Raw genomic sequence first — 22,521 nt, 5'->3', positions numbered from 1 at the left:
CAGGCAGCTGGAATTCTGAAAGCCCCTCAAAAGGTGCTATGTGAACGGAAGGGACAGGGCTCAGATTTGTGACTCCTAAGGACCATTAGCCACGATAGCCTACAGCCCTTTTGAAAGAAGTAGCTTCAATATTGTGAGTTGAGTATATTTAACACATATATTAATGTGGTTGTGCATAAATGTACTTAAAATAAAACTATATAGTTATATTTTATAAATATGACATATTGGTAAATGTAAGTATATATTATATAGTTAATACATTATATAATATGTTGTTACACATATTAGAAGTATATTATATATAATACATATCATATGTATTATATATAGTTATATATTATAAATATGATATATTGTCATATATTATATAGTTAATATATAATGTTATGTATAACACACACATATATAAAACAAAACTATAAGTATATCTAGCAGAACTGGCGTTATAGCTAAATTTTAATATTTAAGCAAGACTTTCAGTTTAAGTAGACATGACAGAATCTTAAATTTACAGAATTAACCAAGTATTGCATACATTCATTTTCCACATTAAAAAAATTTAATTGAAAATCTAAAAAAGATGAGAGGTAGTTGTATATTTTAACATTCTAGTAAATATTATAAATTAGAGGTTATGGGAGAAAGGGAGCTAAATTCTAAGAGAATAAATATGGGAAGGACAACTCATGATCTCGGGGAAAAAATAAAAGTGGAAAGAAAAATATTTCCAAAATGCATTTTAAAAATGTTAGTCATGCATCAGTGACAACGGACAGAAGGCAAGCACTCCTGGTAGCAAACGTGAGAGGAGAGGAGTCCGTGTCTTAGTCCTGCTCCTCTCTCCCCTCGTCGTCGCCATGACTTTGGGCACTTGGTTTAGTTATTCCAATTTTCTTAAAGCCTAAAAACGACATTACTAACAACCCTGCTTTCATACTGTGTGTCTTGGGTAAAACCCGTGGGTGTGGTTCCTGATGGGGGAGAAGGGGAGCACTCTGATAGGAAGCACAACCCAGCAGCTAGGTGCGTCCTGTAATGCAGTGGTTCACAAGCCTGGCATGTGCGGCAGGCCCACAGGCTGGTTAAAACACACCCTGGATTACAGATTCAGCAGGTTTGAGAATGGGATCAATAATCTGAACTTGCAACAAACTCCCAGATGTGCTGGTGTACTGGTTTGGTGCACACTATTTGAGAACCATTATTCTAATAGAATCAGTAGTCACAGGCCAAAGAACTAGGTAGACACTAGGAAAAACAGTATCTCCTGGATAGGTTTCCAAGACAGAACATTAGGTACAAGCTTATCACCTGCTCAAAAAATTAATCTTCCAGGATTATAACTGGAAAAATTACTAGTTGGAGGAAATTTCTTTCCAAGGATAAACCCAAACCTTAATAAATTTTAAAGAGAGTGTTTGTGTGCCTATTTAAGGATTGTTGCAGAATCCAGTATTATGCGAATGGCCTGCTCAGCTAGCCTGTCTAAATTTTGCTATCAACATCTTTGGACTAAATTAAAAATGAATATTGTAAATTCAAAATTTCTGCCTGCAGTAAAATTCAAAATAAGAGTTTCTAAATATTTCTCATCCTTGTGGGAATAAAGATAAAAATCTTAACCTCAATTGTTTTTTAACCTCATTATAAAACAAAGTAGTAAAAAAGAATTCATCTGGTAAATGTGTTGTTTGTAGACACTAGCCACCTATTAAAAACACATTTCTATTAAAATTGTTCTCAATTTCTTAGATTTAGAGCACTTGATATCTGGACCAAGCTGAGATTTTATTTTACAGATCAAAACGTGTGGATAAAAATACATGAGGATAATTAATGAAGCCGTTCTAATTTAGCCTGAAGAGACTTAAAATTCCCTGTGATGGCTTGTACTGCTCCTGACGGGCTCATAGACTGTAGCTCAACCAGGTAACCACAAATAGCATCCAGGCAGAGATTTGTAAATCTTCTCCTGCAAGGCAAAGACACCAGATCAGCTATCTGTGCATTTACAAACATTCCTTCCCTCCAACGTCTGCTAACCTTCCTGATACTCTCTCACAGAAGTGCAAGGATCATGCGATTTAAGTAAATGGCAAACAAATAAGGAAACTCAGGGGGTAGGTGGATTACCACACAACCACCATTTTTCTTTTAAAGATGATTATAATGAAGAGGCAGTAAAGGATAATTCTAAAATATTATTTGCAATCTTTTGGCCTTTTCAAACAAATATATCTTAAAATGGCCAATAATATCACAAAGTCATGATTAAACTGTCCTTGGTCACTAATTCAAATCAGAAAGAATTTAGAAGTAATTCATAAATTATATTTTTCCACTTGTAGAAAAAATTCAAGATAAGGGTTGAAAATGGAAAAAACTCTAACCTTTCTTTAATACACACTGATCAGTATCATTCAAATAGTTCTTATTAACATAAAAAGAGCCTAAATCTCCTATACTTCTTTATACTCACAGTTATCTTTCCCCATTCTCTCCAAATTTGTTAACCAGATATTTATTAGAAGCACTTAATAATGCAATATCTAATTCATAGTTAGTTACCTCTCACAATTTAAAACCTGGCTAGGATTCTCAACATATCTGGTCAATAGTACATGTAAACAATCCAAAAGGTGCAGTGGCTTCTTCATTCTGTTCCAGAATGGATCCTATATAGAAAATATACATTGTGAGTTATAAGGCAAACGTGTCGACTGACTGTTCAACCATTTGTGTTAGTTAAAACAGCCATCAGAGTCCAAGCAAAATGAACTGATATTAAAATAGGTATTTAATATTATGTGGTTACTAAATTACTTTCTGGTTATGATTAATATTTGAACAATATTGAAAACTGCACTTTGATGTTATTTCGAGGAATATTGGATGTATAAGTCTACTCTATAGAGCATGTAAATGTCCTGTTTAGGAAGCAGAGGTAAGAGAAACAACCCATCTCTTCCTATCATGTGACATCACTTTTACTTTGAACCTATGCAGACTTAGTCTGATATTGTAAATGAGAGACTAAATTAGTAGTCAAAGAATCTTAGTTCTAGTTCTGGCTTTACCTGTTAACTAGCCGTGTGAGTTGAGCAGATTATTTAACACTAGAGGCCCAGTGCATGAAATTTAAGCACTGGTAGGGTCTCCAGTGGTTGCCAGCCAGATACTCCCTTCCCCCAGCCAGCCCCCGCCCCTGGTCGAACTCCCGGTTAAGGGGACAATTTGCATACTGTGCTTTTATTATATAGGATTTCTGCCCTTGTCAGATGCAGTAGAAAAGGGGATAATACTACTTGCTCATTTCCATCACCGTTCATTGTGAGGCTTAAATGAGATACACAAATACCTTCAAAGCATATGGACATTTTGATGATGCCACTATAAAAGACACGATCTAGTTCACAAGGTTTTATTTGGATCTTGTATCGGACAAAAATTACAATGTATAATCTAATAACTGATTTTCAACCCGTGTGTCACAAAATGTTTTTAAACATGCAATACCTGACTATTTAGTCAGGGGCACTGACCTCTTTTCCCTTAGACTGTCAGATAAAAAAAATGACAACAGTCATAATGGCCATCTGGTGTGAATGCCCTGTCTTGACCCATAACTACATAGGTCATAATAGTTTCATCTTATTGATCATGTTGCATAATGAGGTTGCATCTGATTGGTTAATTCTTGGAACCAGAAATCTTTATATACAAGTATAGGCACCTGATTTTTTAAAGAAGTCACTTTGACCCCACCAGTGGTTGAGCGTTGATCTATGAACAAAGAGGTCATGGTTCTATTCCCGGTAAGGGTACATGCCGGGGATGCAGGCTCAATCCCTATTGGGGGGAATAAAAGAGGCAGCCGATCAACTATTCTCATCATTGATGTTTCTATCTCTCTCTTCCTCTCCTTTCCTCTCTGAATTCAATAAAAACATATTAAAAAAAATTTTTTTAATATATTTTTATTGATTTTTTACAGAGAGGAAGGGAGAGGGATATAGTGTTAGAAACATCAATGAGAGAGATACAAGATCAGCTGCCTCCTGCACACCCTCTCCTGGGGATGTGCCCGCAACCAAGGTACATGCCCTTGACCAGAATCGAACCTGGGACCCGTCAGTCCACAGGCCGACGCTCTATCTACTGAGCCAAACCGGTTAGGGCTAAAAAAAAAATTTTAAGAAGTCATGTTGGCCCTAACTGGTTTGGTTCAGTGGATAGAGCATCGGCCTGCGGACTGAAGGGTCCCAGGTTCGATTCTGGTCAAAGGCATGCACCTTGGTTGCGGGCACATCCCCAGGAAGGGGTGTGCAGGAGGCAATTGATCTATGTGTCTCTCATCAATGTTTCTACCTCTCTATCCCTCTCCCTTCCCCTCTGTAAAAAATCAATAAGATATATTTAAAAAAAAAAAGAAGTCACGTTGTAGCAAAAAGGGTACGTAAATACTATTACTATTTTTTGTAAATCAATAAAAATTGTCAGGTTGGCAAAAAGTATATTTTGGTGTGCTGATGAACTTTAGAAATTGGTTTTGTGAGCCATGAGATGAAAAAGGTTGAAATCATCGGTCTAATCAGGAGGAAAGACCTTTAAGCACTGATATTTTAGATGAGGTTTCAGTTAACACAGCTGAAAGGGTTAGCTAGGTAGCTTAATTAGGAAGGTTAGGGAATGAGGAGGGTCCATGGGAGAGGAAGACATAGATGGAGACTTGAAGACGCCAGGGTGCTTATTTCACTTGTACAGAGGACAGAGAAATGCAACAGGAAGAGGGGGTCCAGGCAGATGGAAACATTTCTGGCCTGAGCAATTAAAACAGCCACAGACCAAAGACAGACAGGGGTATCTCTGGCCTGAGCAGCTGGGAGATCTAAGGCAACTCCAACCAGCAAGATAAGGGCAGAGAGGTGGGGGAGAGGGGGGTACTACGTGGGCACTGAGCTTTGAAACTAATACCATGTAGCAGAATGACCAATGAGGAAAGCAGGGGCGTCCCAAATTAAGGAAAGGAACCAATTAAAAATGTCAGATTCAAACAAAGAACTGCAGCATATATTAACTGGAGACAGAGGGACATGAGGCGGGATTTTTTGATTTTCCCATTAGAGAGAGCAGGCTTTTCCCATTGGGGGGCCCCTCTGGGGACACCCATGTCCATTTGGAGTTTGTATCTGCTTCCCATAAACTTCTACATTTTTATTAAAGAAGCCTTTTTGTCCGCGAGTTTATTCTTCAAACTTTGTGAGGACAAGAACCCACGGGAAGAAAAGTCTGCACCCCAAACCCCAAGTTTCAGTTATTTTCTTTTAAAGTACATGATGATTCTTAATGTAATGTGTTTAGCCTATTCCAAGAGTAAAGAATTTATTGTGTTAATATTAAAAAGTGAAATTTAATTTTTATCATGACATATGGCAAAGCCACTCTCATTGGTTTTAAAAGTATGAATTATGATAATTTCTGATACTAAACCAATGAAACAAGTTTCTGATGTATTAGATTATGAGAGACTTATACACATGCAATCGGAATACGCCCTCCTATATCTAGAAAAAGTTACTGAACTTTACCTAACTAACTACTTTCATTTCATATTTTCCTTACCCGTGACTTGAACAAGTGATCATACACTTCCAGCAGCCTGGGTAAGGGCACTCCAATTTCATTCATTGTCTGTATTACAAAACCCACATCCCAGCTCAGAGTACAAACTTGCTGCTCTAAGAACTGCACAATAAAATCTGGGGAGGAAAAAAGATCAGATCAGGATGGTTATCTCTTTCCCACAGCTTTATGAGATCTAAGTGACATATAACAATGTGTAGGTTAAGGTGTACAATGCCATGATTGATTTGATACACATATAATGTAAAATGTTTACTGCAATAAGGTTAGTTATCACAAGCTTCATGTCACATAATTACTTCTGTATTGTTGTAGGATTGTTAACTCTTGATATTAAAAAGTAGGCCGATCCAGAGACATGGAAGCAAGGAACAGAGTGTGGAATCTTGGAGGGAAGGGTGAGGGGGCAGGAGGTAATCAACTAAGGACTGTGTATGCATATATGCATGGCCCATGGACACAGACAACGGGGTGGTGAGGGCCTGGGGTGGGGGTGGAGGCAAGCTGGAGGGGGTCAACGGGGGGAAAAAGGAGACATATGTGATACTTTCAACAATAAAGGTTTATTAAAAAAAAAAAAAAGTAGGCCTTATTCATAAATGAGTAGTTTATAAGGGGAAATCATTTAAAATTTTTTTCAAAAAATTTTTTGTAATAAAAATAAGACATATACCAGAATAAGCAAGTCTAGAGAGATGGAAAGCAGATTAGTGGTTGCCTGGGGCTGAAGAAGTAAGAAGTGGCTGCTACCTGGTTTCTTTATGGGGTGATGAAAATGATCTAATTGTGGTGATGGTTACAAAACTCTGAATACACTGTAACCACTGCATTATAATACACTTTAAAGTTACTAAGAAAAAAGTGCATTTAGTAAATTTGGAAAATACTGGCAGGTACAAGAAAATAGAGACCATCCACAACCCCACTATTGGAGAGAACCCACTGTTGACGTTTCTTTAACATATTACTGCAATATCCTCGATTTAACAGCTTTTCAGAAGAAAGGCTACTACAAGTTATTTACTTTGATCGTTTTAACGTGCGAACCCACTTTTTACTGCCTGTCGTATCATAAGACATAACAGTAACATTCGAATTCCTATCATGATACCTGAAATCTGAGACCTGCCAATGTGAGCATCCGTGGGTAAGAGTCACTGAAAAGGTGCCGCTGGGCTTATGTCTCCCCTAGAATTTACCAAGATTTCGGGTAGGAATAGAAATTCTAAAAACGCCCATCTTGTTCTAGTTTGGAGTCTCCCGGAGCCTGTTTGCCATTTGACAGAAAAAGGAAGACCTCTTCCACCCTACACTTTATGGAGCCCGAAATTAAAAATCGGAGTCAAAGCAGAAATACCCTCAAAAAGGAATTGTGCAGAATGTGGGTGGCCTTTTTAGTATTAAAATTGTCAAGTTTCATATACTTACTATATATATATATATATATATATATATATATATATATATATATACACACACACACACACACACACACACACACACATACGTATGTTTTTCTAATCAATGAAATGTCAGAGCAGGTAGTACTGTACTTACAAGAAATAAGGGTATGCTTATAATGGTTTTCTTTCTTACTATGCCCAAGGAACACTAAATCAGAGATGGTTTTCCTGGCGGGTTTCGCTCAGTAATTAGAGTTGGCCCCCAGACTGAAGGGTTGCGGGCTTGATTCCTAGTCAAGGGCACATACCTCAGTTGCAGATTCGATCTTGGGCCTCGGTCGGGGTGTGAGTGGGAGGCAATCAATCAATGTGTCTCTCTCACATCCATGTTTCTATCTCTCTCCCTCTCTCTCTAAATATCAATGAAAAAATATCCTCAGGTGAGGACTAAAAAAATAAATTTGTTGATTCCATTGTTTTAAAGCTGAAGAAAATATGGTAGGTTGACAAATGATTCGTAATAATTACGGCCACCTACATAATGATTATATTTAGCATATTATATTTTTAAGACAACTACCCACTATTTTAAAGAAAATATGCCCTCAATATAACAAGAGGAGTTGAATCAATCAGAGACTAGCCATTCACAAAAATACCAGCCATTTTAACAATATTATTCCGATGGTCTGTTAGCCAACACTATCCCAAGACAGATAGATGCACTTGGAAGGTCAGTCAAAGGAAGTTCCATACCAAGCTATTCACCAACAAATCCTGCTGTTCTGTGGAGGGTTTTCTTTTAGGAGAAGTAGAACTAAACTGCTCAACTAAACAGCAACAAAGATGCATTCACTCTAAAGGTAATTATTTTTCCATGTCAATGAAGAAAACCATCAAAAGACAAGAAAGACGCAGGCCAGCTGCGGTCCCTGCTCACCTAAAGGGAAGAAGCGAGGTGTGCCCGCATACATTTTGCCAAGAAGAACAATCTTCAGACTAAGGGCGTGCATTCTATCGGAAGAGCTCAGTGCCACACTTTCATTCAGTTCTGAAAGACAGAGAATGTTCTTAGAAACCCAGATGACTTTCACTGTGAAGTGTTCAAATCGGCTATTTTACTGTTTCAAGGAATAAAAAACCCTAGAACTGATATTCACTTAACATAATGAGCAGATCCTGTATTCTGTTAGTTTCTGAGATACTCTCGTCTTACCGGGACAGGGGCCAGGAGACTCTGAGAGAAGTGTCCCAGTCTCGCTTACTCAGCAGCACAAACCGAAATGACACTCTCAAGAGTCCTCCCCAATGTTCACTGGATCCTTCTCTGGAGGACCCCCCTCCGCCAGGTCCAGGTTCCCTCCATGCACCTCTGCTTAGGCACATACAAGTTGCCTGAGCCCTGGACATCTGAGCCACCAGCAGCCTGTGTCCCTCTACCGCGTCACTAAGTAATGCATGCTACGTGCACCTATAAGCGCTCCCTTACCTTTCTCTATGATATCTTGCCAAAGTGTCTGCACCAATATAGGGTCTGAATAACCGGCACAATGAATTATTGCAAGTTTACACTCTGCAAGTTTAAACGGGTCAGCAAATTCCCCATAAAGCTGTAGGAGAAAATGTCAACGTTATACATCCAATCAGAGGTCAGGGTCCAGAAACTAATAGTGAAAAATGACTTGAAAGTTCAAAACAACCATAGGTTTTATCTGAAGTTCCTAAAATATGAAATAAAAACATGATGATGCATAGCTGGTCGTAACTATGGATTAAAAGTGGTGAATGACTGGCAAGTACATCCACATAGATTCAGCACGTGTGCATTTTTTTCTTGGCTGGAAGATGTCACAATGACTTTTCTTCTAGAATTAACGTTGTCTAACACAAGGTTTGCAGAATCACGGGAACACTGGCCAATCTCAGGTGCTTAAGGGCGCCAAAGCCACGTCCAAGAGTGAATGAGAAAAGAACTGCTAGAAGACACAGAGAGGCTCGGGGAGATAAAGAGGCTGCTTGTTCGAGACAAGACGTGAGGCATTCAAAGACCAGGCTCGAGTTTTACCCAAGCCCCTGACGCTGATAGGTTCTTTACAGGCACTGCCCTGGAGAGAGGAACTCAGCTCTTTCTCCAAGTCAAACACCACAGCGGTGATTTGCCCGGGGACATGCTGCCGAGGAAGGCGTATCTGACTCTGTGGAGGAAGGCTGGCACTACTGACAAGGAATTCGTAGGTATGAGGCGACTGCCGCTTGACTGCTACAGGAATTCCACTGGGCTTCTCATTACCTTAGTTATGTCCATTAGCTCGGAATCCAGCTGAGAAATCGCGTCCTGTACAGAAGAATGATGGGAGTACTGCCTTTGTAGCGTGTCTTGTATCTGGAGTTGGATCCTAGCAACCTAGTTTGGACCGAAAAAAGGAAGTAATGATTTCATTATTTAAGATCAACAGGAACTCAAAGAAATGACTCCCAGGATCTGACGTCATGGGATTACATTAATGTTTTAATGAAGACTTCTACCATAACAGACTGGCAGCTCTACTAACATCTTCAACATGAGAGATTTCTCAGTCTTTCTGCCCACCCACACCTGCTCCTCCCAGAACTGTAGCCACACGAATGGCGAGGCCTCCAGCCTCCTCGCAGGGAGGTCTGAACCTGAGCCTAAGTTCCCTGCAGAGGAAGGCCAGTGAAAGTGAAGCGTGTCACATCAGAGCCAAGGTTTTTAAGAGTGAATGTGCTGCTGGCATGCTTTCTTCCTTCCTCCCTCTGACTGAAGAAAAAGTAAAGCCGCAGGTAATAGTAGAGAATAGAACTTGGATCCCAAAATCAAGCAGGAAGAAAGCCACCTGTCAACTAGAAATACCCACTCTGGATGTTTGTGACTGAGAAATAAGCGTTTGTATGGGGACCTTTATACACGTGGGGTCTCTTAGTTAAGGCCGTTTAGCCTACTCTACTTTCTAGCTTCCAGAATAAATGGTGAGTGTGATGTAATATGCTCCATGTTGGAATAGTTGGGAAAAAACCTTTTGAAGTGCCACAGAGAAAAGTTTAAACTACAGCAATATCCTATGACCCAAATGCTGTATCATTAAAATCTTTTACAATTTACACCTAGGTATGAAAATAAGTGAAAAATAAAGGCGGAAGAAACAAAGATTACTAAAACTGACTGCTACAGAGCCATCACAAGCTAGGGGAAGAAGGGAGTGAAGAACAGGCGACTATGCTGTCCGTGTGGACCAAGCTGAAGTGTCTTCCTCACTTACTTCCATTTTTTCTTCCATTTCATGAAGGAACTCCCCATCGGCAGCTGTGGAGGAGATGGCAGTGGAGCTTTTGGCACTAAGAATGGCTCGAGCAATGTACTCCAGTCGCTGCTGGAGTGAAATTTCTGTGCTGGGGAAAAACAATGGTTTTTATTTATGTGAGTTCTTAAGGTTTCAAAATACAAACACATCAGTCTGATGTACTATTTCAGACCAAATGGACATAAAACACAATCTGAAACTTGAAAAAATTATTAGAGGATTTCTAATAAGAGAAATCTACAACTGAAGGCAACAAATAAATATTTATGTATCTGAAGAAGTAACTTCCGACTTTAAAACTTCAGGATAGTAAAACTTAAATTCTTCTAGAATTAAGAATATCCCTTATGCCCTGGCCAGGTGGGCCAGGTGGCTGGAGCATCGTCCTGTACACCAAAAGGTGGCGGGTCCAATTTCCAGTCAGGGCCATACCCAGGTTGCAGGCTGGATCCTAGGTTGGGGCACGTACAGGAGGGAACCGATTGCTGTTTCTCTCTCTCTCTAAAATCAATAAACATAGCCTGGGTCGAGGATTAAAAAAATAAATAAAAAAATAAATAAAAAAATAAATAAAAAAAAATATATATATATCTCCTTTTTTGCTCCTCATAGTCTTCACTTCTTTGCCGTAACATGGCCAAGACTACATTTAATCTTCTATAGAGCTAGAGTGACCACTTAAAAACAAAGAACAGCCCGGTTGGCATGGCTCAGTGGTTGAGCATTGACCTAGGAACCAGGAGGTCACGGTTCGATTCCTGGTCAGGGCACATGCCTGGGTTGCGGGCTCGATCCCCAGTGTGGGGCGTGCAGGAGGCAGCCGATCAATGATTCTCTGTCATCATTGATGTTTCTATCTCCCTCTCCCTCTCCCTTCCTCTCTGAAATCAATAAAAATAGATTTGACTCTTCCAACCTCATCTCCTTCCACTTGCTCCCTTGTCTTTTCTATATCCCCTCCTTGAATTTTAATCTTTTCCTGTTAAAACAAGGATTAATTTTTGTTACAAAATATTCATAAATTCTCTAATTATACATTTACTTCACACACATACGCACAATTTTATTACATTGTCTTTGATATAATAATCTAATTAGAAACCCCAATGCTTTCTTAACAGGATTTAAAAAATATATATTTTATTGATTTTAGAGAGAAACAGGGAGAGGGAGAGAAACACCAATGATGAGAATCATTGTTGGCATCGACTGCCTGCTGGATGCCCCCTGCTCAGGATCGAGCCAGTAACCCAGGCACCTGCCCTGACCAGGAATGGAATCATGACCTCCTGGTTCATGGATCGACGCTCAACCACACCAGCCGGGCAACAGTATTTTAAGACCTTTTCAGTAATTTAACTCAATGTCAGAGTAGAGAAAATTAGTCTGGAACTGGTAAAACATTTAACAACTTTAAGTAGTTTCTGTCCTTTTAATTAAGAATAATAATAATTAACTCATTGGTAGGAAGAATCCAAAGACATACTTTAGAGAATTTACAAGACAGTTCAACAGAAAAGGTCTTAGGTAAAGAGAAAACTTCAGATAAATTCAAATAAAAGCATACAAATTCTACAGATGTATAACCTGAATGAAGTTTTCTTTAAATTATGAAACCTATATGTAACTAGATATAGCTGGGTTACAACCATTCTTCCCACTGAGGCTACTGCCATACCTGTGCATGTCAGCCAGCTTCGACAGGACACGAGCGGCATTGCTGAAACTCCTGTTCTTCTCGTAGTACCTCCAGAGCAAATCCATGTACCGAACTTTGTTTTGATCAACTTTGGCCATTCGGGATAGATGTGGCTCCAGAAACGGGGACGTGAACTGGAAATTGTACAGTAACCCAGAGACATTTTCTCACCACCCACTTGCTCTTTACGTAGTAAATATAACATTTAAAGATAACGACAGGTGTTCCTTATTTTATGGATATATAAGCAAAATTATAATCCAACAACAGATAAAAGAGAGGGTAAATTTTTTCATTATAAATTATTTTTGTTTTGTCACAGTTCATGAAAGAGTTGTTATGATAGTTACTTAGGCTGATAAAAAGAATTTACTGTAATCCAATTATAAATCTTTTTTTAAGGTGTATTTTTACTGACTTTAGGAAGGGAGAGGGAGAGATGGAAATATGTGATGAGAGAGAATCATTGATTGGCTGCCTCCTGCACGCCCCCTACTGGGGATCAAACCTGCAACCAGGCATGTGCCCCTGACTGGAATCAAACCTGGGACCCTTCAGTCTGCAGATTGGTGCTCTATCCACTGAGCCAAACCAGCAGGGGCCAATTATAAATCTTTTAATAAACCCTGAGATCACAGCTACTAAGTTCAGATTCTGAACTAAAAGGCACCCTTGAAATGATCAAATGCCACGTATTCATTTTACAGAATGAGAAGCACAGACTTAGGGTGGGGTGTGATGTCATAGCGACTTAACAGGAGAGCTAAAAGAAAGGTCATGTCTCCTAATTCACAATCCAGTGATTTCCATCCCACAAGAAAATCAGAGCAATGGTTTACTTTACCCACTGGGAAATTAATAATATTGGAATAAAAAGCCATTTTTTACCTGTAGCAGTTTATCTGTAAGGTCAGCTTGGATTAGCCAATTATAAAGGGCAATACTAAAGAGCTCATCTTTGGATCGTTGACACAATCTAAGCATTTGTTCAAACTAAAATAAAGAAAGAAAAAATTAGCATGATCAAGGGTCTGGACACCATGAACCCTGAGCTTAACCCCTGGTAAGAAATAAAGAATCCTTCAATGTTCTAGGAGTTACTACCTTTCCCAAGGTGGTCAGGCTAGTACTACCACACAGAAGTGCTAAACACGTGTTTTTAGAATGAAAATACGCTGTGTCCCTTACGTGGTGTCCGGCTTCTTCGTTACTCAGCATATTGGGGTCAGAGGACAGCACCGGAGGCCCAGGCTTTTTGGGCACACTGGGAGACTGGGGAGCAGCCTTGCTCTGATTCACCAGCTCCTGCAGGGTATCGGTAATGCACTTGTAACTGTTTAATCTGAAAAAAGAAAAGGAAAAGGAGCAATTCCATTAATTACACAGTAACTGACTTATCTTCTTTAAGTACACACAAGGATTGAAAGGCTATTTTGGAGAATATATGTATATATTTGGTATTAAAATTAATAGAAATCATATACTTTTTCTTTTTTAAAAAAACATTTTTATTGATTATAGAGAGGAAAGGAGAGGCAGAGAGAGAAACATCAACGATGACAGAGTATCACTGATTGGCTGCCTCCTGCATGCTCCTCACTGGGGATCAGGCCCGAAACCTGGGCATGTGCCCTTGACCGGAATCGAACCCGGGACCCTTCAGTCCACAGGCCAATGCTCTATCCACTGAGCCAAACCGGCTAGGGCTCATATACTTTTTCAATAGGTTTGAGAAGCATTTGGTTAAACATAAAAGGGTAAAGTCATAAAAATGAATGTATTAACAAAAACCACGTCTTAGAATATATATTTCCTTTATGGACATACACTTTTTTCTTCTAATAGTCTCTACTAATTTGTGAACATTTAAAAATCATCTTTTACAAAATAAAATGCTTCCTCAGAATCAGAAATGGGGTTGGGGAAGGAGCCAGTTTTCTTTCCAAGTAAGTTATCTCATTTATTTATTTATTTTAAAAATATATTTTATTGATCTTTTACAGAGAGGAAGAAGAGTGATAGATAGTCAGAAACATCGATGAGAGAGAAACATCGATCAGTTGCCTCTTGCACACCTCCTACTGGGGATGTGCCCGCAACCAAGTTACATGCCCCTGACCGGAATCAAATCTGGGACCTTTCAGTCCGCAGGCTGACACTCTATCCACTGAGCCAAACCGGTTTTGGCTAAGTTATCTCATTTAAAATGGACATTAATAGAGTCTCAAAAAAAAACCCACAGAATAAAACATTTGTAAGTTCTTAGGAATTTTTACTGGACTAAAGTGTTATCCCTAGACAAGAAATTATACTCCTGATTCAGACCTCTGATAAAAGAAGTTATTTTAAAGTGAAGCATAATAAACAGATAAATAGACAAGTGAAGTGAAAGTATAATTGAATTTTATAAGGGTTGCAGTTGGAGTATTATTTCCCCAACTAGAGGCCCGGTGCACGAAATTCGTGCACGGGGGTGTGTGTCCCTCAGCCCAGCCGGCACCCTCTCCAATCTGGGACCCCTTGAGGGATGTCCAACTGCCCATTTAGGCCTGATCCTGGGATGTCCGACTGCCCGTTTAGGCCTGATCCTTCCAGGATCAGGACTAAATGGGCAGTCAGGCATCCCTCTCACAATCCAGGACTGCTGGCTCCCAAATGCTCGGCTGTCTGCCTTCCTGACTGCCCCTAACCTCTTCTGCCTGCCAGCCTGATCACCCCCTAACCACTCCCCTGCCAGCCTGATTGATGCCTAACTGCTCCCCTGCCAGCCCAATTGCCCCTAACAGCCCAACCCTGCTGGCCTGGTCGCCCCCAACTACCCTCCCTTGCAGGCCAGGTCTCCCCTAACTGCCCTCCCCTGCCAGCCTCATCGCCCTTAACTGCTCTCCCCTGCTGGTCTGGTCCATCCCCCCCCCGCCCAACTGTCCTCCCCTGCAGGCCTGGTCCCCCCCCAACTGCCCTGCCCTGCAGGCCTGGTCCCCCCAAACTGCTGTCCCCTGCAGGCCTGGGTCCCCCCAACTGCCCTTCCCTGCAGGCTTGATCACCCCCAACTGCCCTCTCTTGCAGGCCTGGTCCCTCCCAACTGCCCACCCCTGCTGGCCATCTTGTGTCCACATGGGGGCAGCCATCTTGTGTGTTGGAGTGACAGTCAATTTGCATATTACTCTTTTATTAGATAGGATACTATTGGCCAACCGTTCTCTGGTACTAAGATGCACCTTTCTTGGAAAGCCTGAAGTCCCAGGAGGTCCTCCTCTGGCTCTCCGTGCTTGTAGAAGTGCAGCCCGAGGCCCTGCAGGTCCTTCTTCTCAGCAGCGGTGAGGGAGAGCTCCACCACTCCCTCATAGAAACGCACTGACGGGGAGAACGGGACAAGACGGGGGCATGTTAAGCTGGACACGCTTTGTTCTTAGCTCCCTTATAAAAATACTCACCAAGATCATTTTGTTTCTAATATACATTAGTCACTCTGGTGACAATATCATTTAAATATTTCTGAAGAGTCTATCAAAGAACAAGGCTGTAACATCCCTAAAAGGCAGCTATTAGGTATATTTCCTTCACTGGAAAAAAACAGTTGTATTTAAAAGAACCAACCAGAGAGTTTCAGTTTCTTGTTGAAAAAAATCCTGGGATTCAAAACAATACCCCTGGCTAAGAGTTACTACTTTTATGTGAGATTTAATTTTTAAGTAAATTTTAAAGAGAGCAGGAAGGTAATATTTTAAGAATTAATCAAAACTTGTAAGCATCTTAAAATTAAATGTAACCCAGAAAGCAACCTCATAGAGATAGTAGTGTAACGGGACAGGGACTGAAACACCAATGTTAAAAAGTTACATATCTGAAGATCTGAAAGAGCACGATAGCTTTTTCAGGGGTCAGTGCAGCCACCACAAACTGAGACACAAAGAATGAACTTGCTGCCATACTTGAGCCAACGAGCTGAAGGGAGACGTGCCTCCTGTTCGTCACAGTCACTCGGCCCCGGTCAGTTAGGAAGAACGGTGTGTTTCTCACCTTGTCTGTACTGAGCACAGACATTAGGAAGGTCCACTTGGTTGCTGATTTTCTGGTACTCCTTCAGTGATTCCCTTAACATTCTTTCTTTTTCAATCTTATTTTGAACTTGTCGGGAATGCTGGAGAAGCTCATTTGCCTGAAGGAGAAATGACAAGAACTTAAACAGATATAACATCAAGCAGACAGATGATGCTGTCAACATAAGTTTTAGTCTGTGTCTAAATTTACATCTGGTTTATTATAATCAATAATAAAAACAACTCTATAAACTTACTTCTTCTTAATTTTAGGCAGAAAAGTTTTTGACCAAAAAAATCCTAGCTATTCTTAATTCCTCTGACAAATATGTTAAGCAAGATAGCTTTTTTTCTGGTAAATCTCTTGTCTAGTCAATACATTATTTGGTCAGCAGGCAGTCCACACGGTACTGATTTTTTAAATTACTTCCACCTGTAGGAAAGGATCAATAAAAATTGCCCAATTAACTCTGATTCATTACAGACTAATTTTAGGTTTTAGAGAATTTCCTTAATTTCTAAGGAGGGGCATATGTAACCATCGTCTTTTTAAATATGGCCTAGAGATACCATCAAAGACTCTTTATGAAAAACTTAAATACATATGGACTTTAAGAAACCAGGTATTCCAACCCCTTTCTTACACAGAAGAGGATTCAGAGGCCAGGAGAGGTTCAGAAACCTATCAAAGGTATAAATTAGGCGAAAGAAGGTGGCTCCTGATTCCAATTCTAGCGTGCTGTTCATAACAGCGGGAAACCTCTCCTGTAAGCCCCACTGAAACAGGTACCCAGGCCTCCCACCTTAGAACAGACTGCATCGTCGGTGCTGTACAGAAGGGGGCAGATGTCCTGCAGGTGTGAGCTGATGCCGTCCACGGCAGCGTTGTCTCTGATATAGCAGTTGATCAGAGAAGCAATTAAAGCCCCGGTCAGCTCTTTGTCCCGGATGACCAGATCTTTAAAGGTGGTGATTTTCAACTGCTCCTGAAATTCCTAGGAGCATAAAAGAATCCTTCCTTCTATCAACTACACAGGAATATCATATTTCCTCACAGAATCAAATTTCTTTAATTAACCAAAACATTAACAGACTTCATAATTCAAGAGACAATACACAAAAACTATACAAACTAACACATTTTTGAAATTATCATAAAATCACACAGAAGTGAGAAAGAACCCACTGTCCGAATGGCTCACTTTACCAACGAGGAAAGTAAACCCCGCGGAGCCGGAGCCGGAGCCGGAGCAGGAGCCAGGTATCCTGACCTCAGTCATGACCAGGAAAACGGTCAATTAGCTACATCACAAAACTTGGCCTTATGTCTCTTTTTCCAAAATAAGTTAGCATTCTATTACTGAAGGCTTACTAGTGTTGGAGTTTAATCTCATTTTCAACAAACCTGCTTGTTAAAATTGAGTTTCAAATTGTTGAGGTAATTTTTACTAGAATAAATTATTGTTTAGTGATTTGCCTCACATGTGCCCGACAGGAATTAAACGCCAGACCTTCGGGATGATGCTCCAACCAGCAGAGCCACCTGGCCAGGGCTGATCCTTCTTTTTACCTCCCAACAGAACTCATTCTACCTGGTATGGAAAAGTTTTCATAATTATCGTAAGGGTTTTTTTTACAGTATGTATTTAAAAGCACCAAACAAATCCACTCTTTGGACTTTACTGAAAAGAACTAGAGGAATGACTTGAAGGATAAGAGAAAATTATTCTGATATAAAACATATTAGATTTTGCCTGGCTGGTGTGGCTCAGTGGTTGAGCATCGAACTATGAACCAGGAAGTCATGGTTCGATTCCTGGTCAGGGCACATGCCCGGTTGTGGGCTTGATCCGCAGGGTGGGGCTTGCAGGAGGCAGCCAATCAATGGTTGGTTCTCTCTCATTATTGATGTTTCCATCTCTCTCTCCCTCTCCCTTCCTCTCTGAAATCAATAAAAATATATTAAAAAAAAAAAAATGGAGGCTCTAACAAAGTGAATCCCTCAATCTTTAGTGCAATCTTCCTATGACATACTAACTTTGTCATAACCTAAATGCTTCTGAAATGATCCCCCCCAAACCAAAGTGTGAGATTAAAACTCACTTCAAAGAAAACAAACGGAGCAGAGGATTAACGGTATGGTCTTACAGGAACAAAAACACCCTACCTTCTGAAGTTCACCTACAATGACCGTGAACTGATGTTCACAAAGAAGTTTCCACAAAGCCAGAGCTTGGTACGATTTTCGGACCAATTGCTGGATCGCCTGAAGTGAAATCTTTTCACTCACTTGAGCCTCTAATTACAAATACAATTAATAAAGTTTTATCAAACGACATAGGTTGTTTTATTCCAAGTACAACATTTTACCTCAAATAGAAACAACTATTAAGGTGAAATCCTCATTGTTCTTCTCCCTCCCCCATCACAGGCAACCATGAGCACGAGTTGTTGAATTCATGTTCTTATCCTCTAACTAATATACACATGTGCATTTGTGTGTGTACACATAAACAGTAACAGCACTGCTGTTTTTAAAATATTTATTTACACCATAGCTTTTTCCATCAGTTATATTTTTGCAAGCTAGTCATAGCAATAAGTATAAATCTAGCATGTTGATTTTAATTGCTGAGTGTTCTATTGTGTAAAGAGGCTACAATTAGGTCCGCTGTCCACCTGACATATATTTGTATTTTTTCCAGTTTTCCCTCTAAAACTATAGCAATAAAATACCCTTAGAAAAGGTCTCCGGGAAAGTGCAGTGAGGTTTTGCTAGGACTGAGTTTCTTAGATCTAGACTAGGATGCATTGATGAGTCATCAAATCTAATTCAGTTACTCAATATAGCTTTTTATTTTTTCTTAAAGAGGAAATATAATAAAAAGGGAAAAACTTAGAGTGCAAATCAGGCAGAGTTTTTTCCTAAAATTCTGCTCCAGTTGGTGAGTCTGCTTTTAAACACCTGGGTCATAATGTAAGGTGTGTTTTTACTGTGAGAAAAGTCTGATAGACTGTTCCAGGATGTATTCCTAGAAGGGAAACTGCTGGCTGTGAGTGTACAGGCTTTCTCAGCTTTTACTAGGTCTGACCAGATTGCTCTACAAAGGGGTCATTTCAGCGATTATTGCCAGCAATCTGAATGCTCCTATTTGTGTAAATCCTCAGCATAATGCTTGCATTGCCAGGCTGAAGGCCTTATTGAAGTACTGAAAAAAGAATTTACAAATAGTGAACAGAAAACGAAGGCCAGCACGAAGGAAGGAAAGTACCTCGGGGTGTAATGGCTGGGTCTTAATGAGCAAATATAATAATTGGCTCAAAAAATAGAAGACAAGATAACAAAAAAATTAAATCTCAGGCAAAATGTAAGCAATAATTCATTATTCCTCTAATTCATATCTGGAATAATTGATGATAATGAGAACTTTTTAATTCCCTTACTCTTTCTTTAGTTATTACTATTAAATTAGATAAAAACACAACCAAAAACCTGATTCACTTTTTAAAAAAAATCCTTACCAGAGGACATGCTTATTGATTTTAGAGAGAGGGGAGGGAGGAAGACAGACAATGAGAGAGACATCAATGTGAGAAACAGCTACATACACACCGCCTGGGAGTGAACCTGCAACCTAGGTCTGTGCCCTGACCAGAAAAATCGAACCTGAAACCTTTCAGTGTACGGGACAACACCCCAACCAACTGAACCGCACTAGCCAGGGCTTGATTCACATTTCTAACTCTATAAAGAAGTGTCACTAATCAAATCAAACCACAATGATACCAGTTCACACCCATAAGGATGGATATTATTTTAAAAACTGCAAAATAACTGGTGCAATGTAGAGAAGCTGGAAGCCTTTGGGCACTGCTGGTGGAAATGTAAAATGGTGCCGTTGCTATAGAGAACAACATGTCAGTGCCTCAGAAAACTAAAAGGAGAATTACCACATGACCCGGCAATTCCATGTCCGGGTATTTAACAAAAGAATTGAAAGCAGGGATCAAAGTTACATCTGTATGCCATGTTCACAGCAGGACTGTTCACAGTACTCAAAGGTTAAACCAATCCTAATATCCACGAGGATGGATGGATAAACAAACGTGCTATAAACACATTGGAATATTATTGTTTTAAATAAAGAAAGGAATTCTGACATGCGATACAACATGAATAAACTTTGAAGGCATTATGCTAAGTGAAATGAGCCAATCACAAAAGGGTAAATACTGTATCATTTCAGTATTTGAAATACTGAAATGGAGGAGGTACCCAGAGTAGTGAGATTCAAGAGACAGAAAAAAAAAGGTTGATCGTCAGGGGCTGAGGGCGGTGTAAAGGGGGAGTTACTGTTTCACGGGGTTCAGTTCCAGTTTGGGAAGATGAAAAAAGTTCTACAAATGGACAGTGGTGATGTCTGCACACTGTGAGTGTATTAAATGCCACTAATTACACACTTACTAGTAGTTAAAATGGTCAATTTGTTATGTAAATTACAATTAAAAAACTCAAAGAAAAAAAGGTGTGTATCATGTTTTCTGGAGGATGGGAAAAAATGGGCTGAAAGTTATGAAAATACATGACATCCATACTGTCCACTTTCCCCAATCACACTGATGTTTTAATAAAAAATATTTGTTACCACAAACAAGATCTTATTGAGAGATGTGCATTATTTTCTATTCAACTAACAAAACTCTTTACTAGGTTCGTGTACACTGAAGTGATGAGAAGCAATAACTTACCATGAAACTTCCTCTGCAGCTCCTGCTGCATTTGCTGGGTGTTCCCATTTTCAGGACGCATGAATCCTATGAGCCTCTGCGGCACTTTGGCTGTAGTACTGAAACAGAAACTCCAGAATGTGTGCTTGCGTTTTTCACGGCATTATCGAGATAGAATTCATACACCACATAATTCAACAATTTAAAGCGTACAATTCATAGGGTTGCACAATTATCACCACAATCTAATTTTAGAACACCCCTGATTAAAGGTCAATCCCCATTTCCCCCCTTCTCCCACCTCTACCCTAAGCAACCATCCGTCTTACCCGCTGTGTCTATAAACTTGCCTTTTCTAAATATTTCATATAAATGAACTAGAAAATGCAAATATTTTTCCTCTGTAGATTAGTGACATAGCACTGGCAAATCAATGATAGTTTAAACTGAAAGTGTTTGGTTTTTTTAAAAATATATTTTTTAACTGATTTCAGAGAGGAAGGGAGAGGTAGAGAGAGATAGAAACATCAATGATAAGAGAGAATCATTGATCGGCTGTCTCCTGCATGCCCCATGCTGGGGATTGAGCCTGCAACCCAGGCATGTGCCCTGACTGGGAATAGAACTGTGACCTCCTGAATCATAGGTCGATGCTCAACCACTGAGCCGTGCAGGCTGGGCAACAATTTTGTTTTATTAAAAAATAAAAATTAAACAATATACAGCTTGAGCAGGAACAGATTTTGGCTATAATCTCCAATACCTTTCTCAGCTAAAAGAAACCAGGGCTCCCTGCAGAAATGGCTGATTTCAGGTCTAGGGCAGGAATTGGACCAAAGGAGATTGGAGGCTCTTACCCTACTAGAAAGCAAAGAAGCTACCAAAGACTATTGTCAGAATGATCAAGAGCAACCCGAAGAGGCAAAATACGGAACAATTTTGCATTAAACACCTACAACAGACTGAAATAACAAAACTGTAAGTTGTTACTGTTACTAAATAACAACCTCAACTGACAGCAGGGGCCGAGATGGAGCAAGCCTGCTGCTGCCTCGCTCACTGACCACACCTGGAAAGGAAACCTTGGACACTATTAAAGAGCAACTACTCCCTGAGGCAGATCCACCGAGCAGCCAGGTGAGTGGGTGCCAGGGACCAGGGGAGGGGAAAGGAGGAGTGACATGGACTAGATGTTGGAGTCCCACCAAATTCCTAAGCTGAAGCCCTAATCCCCAAAGCAATGGTGTTGGGAGGTGGGGTCTTGGGAGCTAATTAGGATTAGGTGAGAACATGAAAATGGAGCCCTATGATGAGATTGGTACCCCCATAAGAAGGTACCCGAAAGTTGCTCCCATTTTCTCTCCGCCATGTAAGGACACAGCAAGAAGGCAGCTGTCTGTAAACCAGGAAGTGGGTCCTCACCAGAACCTGAACGTGCTGGCACCCTGATCTCAGACTTCTAGCCCAAGAACTGTGAAAAATAAATGCCTGTTGTATAAGCCAGCCCATGAGATTTTTGTTACTCCAGCCTGAACTAAGACAGGGAGTGTCTACTAATGGGTATAGGGTTTCTTTCCGGCATGATGAAAATATTCTAGAATTTTAGATAGTGGTGGATGATGACTGCATACCCTTGTGACTATACTAAAAACCAATGACCTGTATGTTATAGAAGGATGAATTTC

At 40.1% G+C, this 22,521-nt stretch overlaps 1 protein-coding gene across 2 annotated transcripts in view; it reads right to left on the bottom strand.

Moving 5' to 3' along the window:
- Positions 1–442: 442 nt before the first annotated feature.
- Positions 443–22,521, bottom strand: part of NUP155 (nucleoporin 155) — a 53,397-nt gene continuing 31,318 nt past the window's right edge. For both annotated transcript variants that reach the window (XM_080679923.1, XM_080679924.1), the window contains exons 21-35: positions 20,858–20,955; positions 18,276–18,406; positions 16,912–17,103; positions 16,089–16,227; positions 15,287–15,422; positions 13,257–13,410; positions 12,957–13,061; positions 12,048–12,202; positions 10,328–10,457; positions 9,340–9,453; positions 8,539–8,659; positions 7,990–8,100; positions 5,626–5,762; positions 2,572–2,678; positions 443–1,975 (exon numbers count right to left, since the gene is read on the bottom strand). In XM_080679923.1, coding sequence (XP_080536049.1) covers positions 1,837–1,975; positions 2,572–2,678; positions 5,626–5,762; positions 7,990–8,100; positions 8,539–8,659; positions 9,340–9,453; positions 10,328–10,457; positions 12,048–12,202; positions 12,957–13,061; positions 13,257–13,410; positions 15,287–15,422; positions 16,089–16,227; positions 16,912–17,103; positions 18,276–18,406; positions 20,858–20,955 — 1,969 coding nt within the window. In that variant the 3' untranslated portion in view covers positions 443–1,836. The remainder of the gene's footprint in view (positions 1,976–2,571; positions 2,679–5,625; positions 5,763–7,989; positions 8,101–8,538; positions 8,660–9,339; positions 9,454–10,327; positions 10,458–12,047; positions 12,203–12,956; positions 13,062–13,256; positions 13,411–15,286; positions 15,423–16,088; positions 16,228–16,911; positions 17,104–18,275; positions 18,407–20,857; positions 20,956–22,521) is intronic.

Source organism: Plecotus auritus, assembly GCF_963455305.1.
Source record: "Plecotus auritus genome assembly, chromosome: 7".
In the NCBI taxonomy this organism is placed as follows: domain Eukaryota; kingdom Metazoa; phylum Chordata; class Mammalia; order Chiroptera; family Vespertilionidae; genus Plecotus; species Plecotus auritus.
Note: the sequence above shows the minus strand (reverse complement) of the source record. Positions and strands in the feature narration are given on the sequence as shown.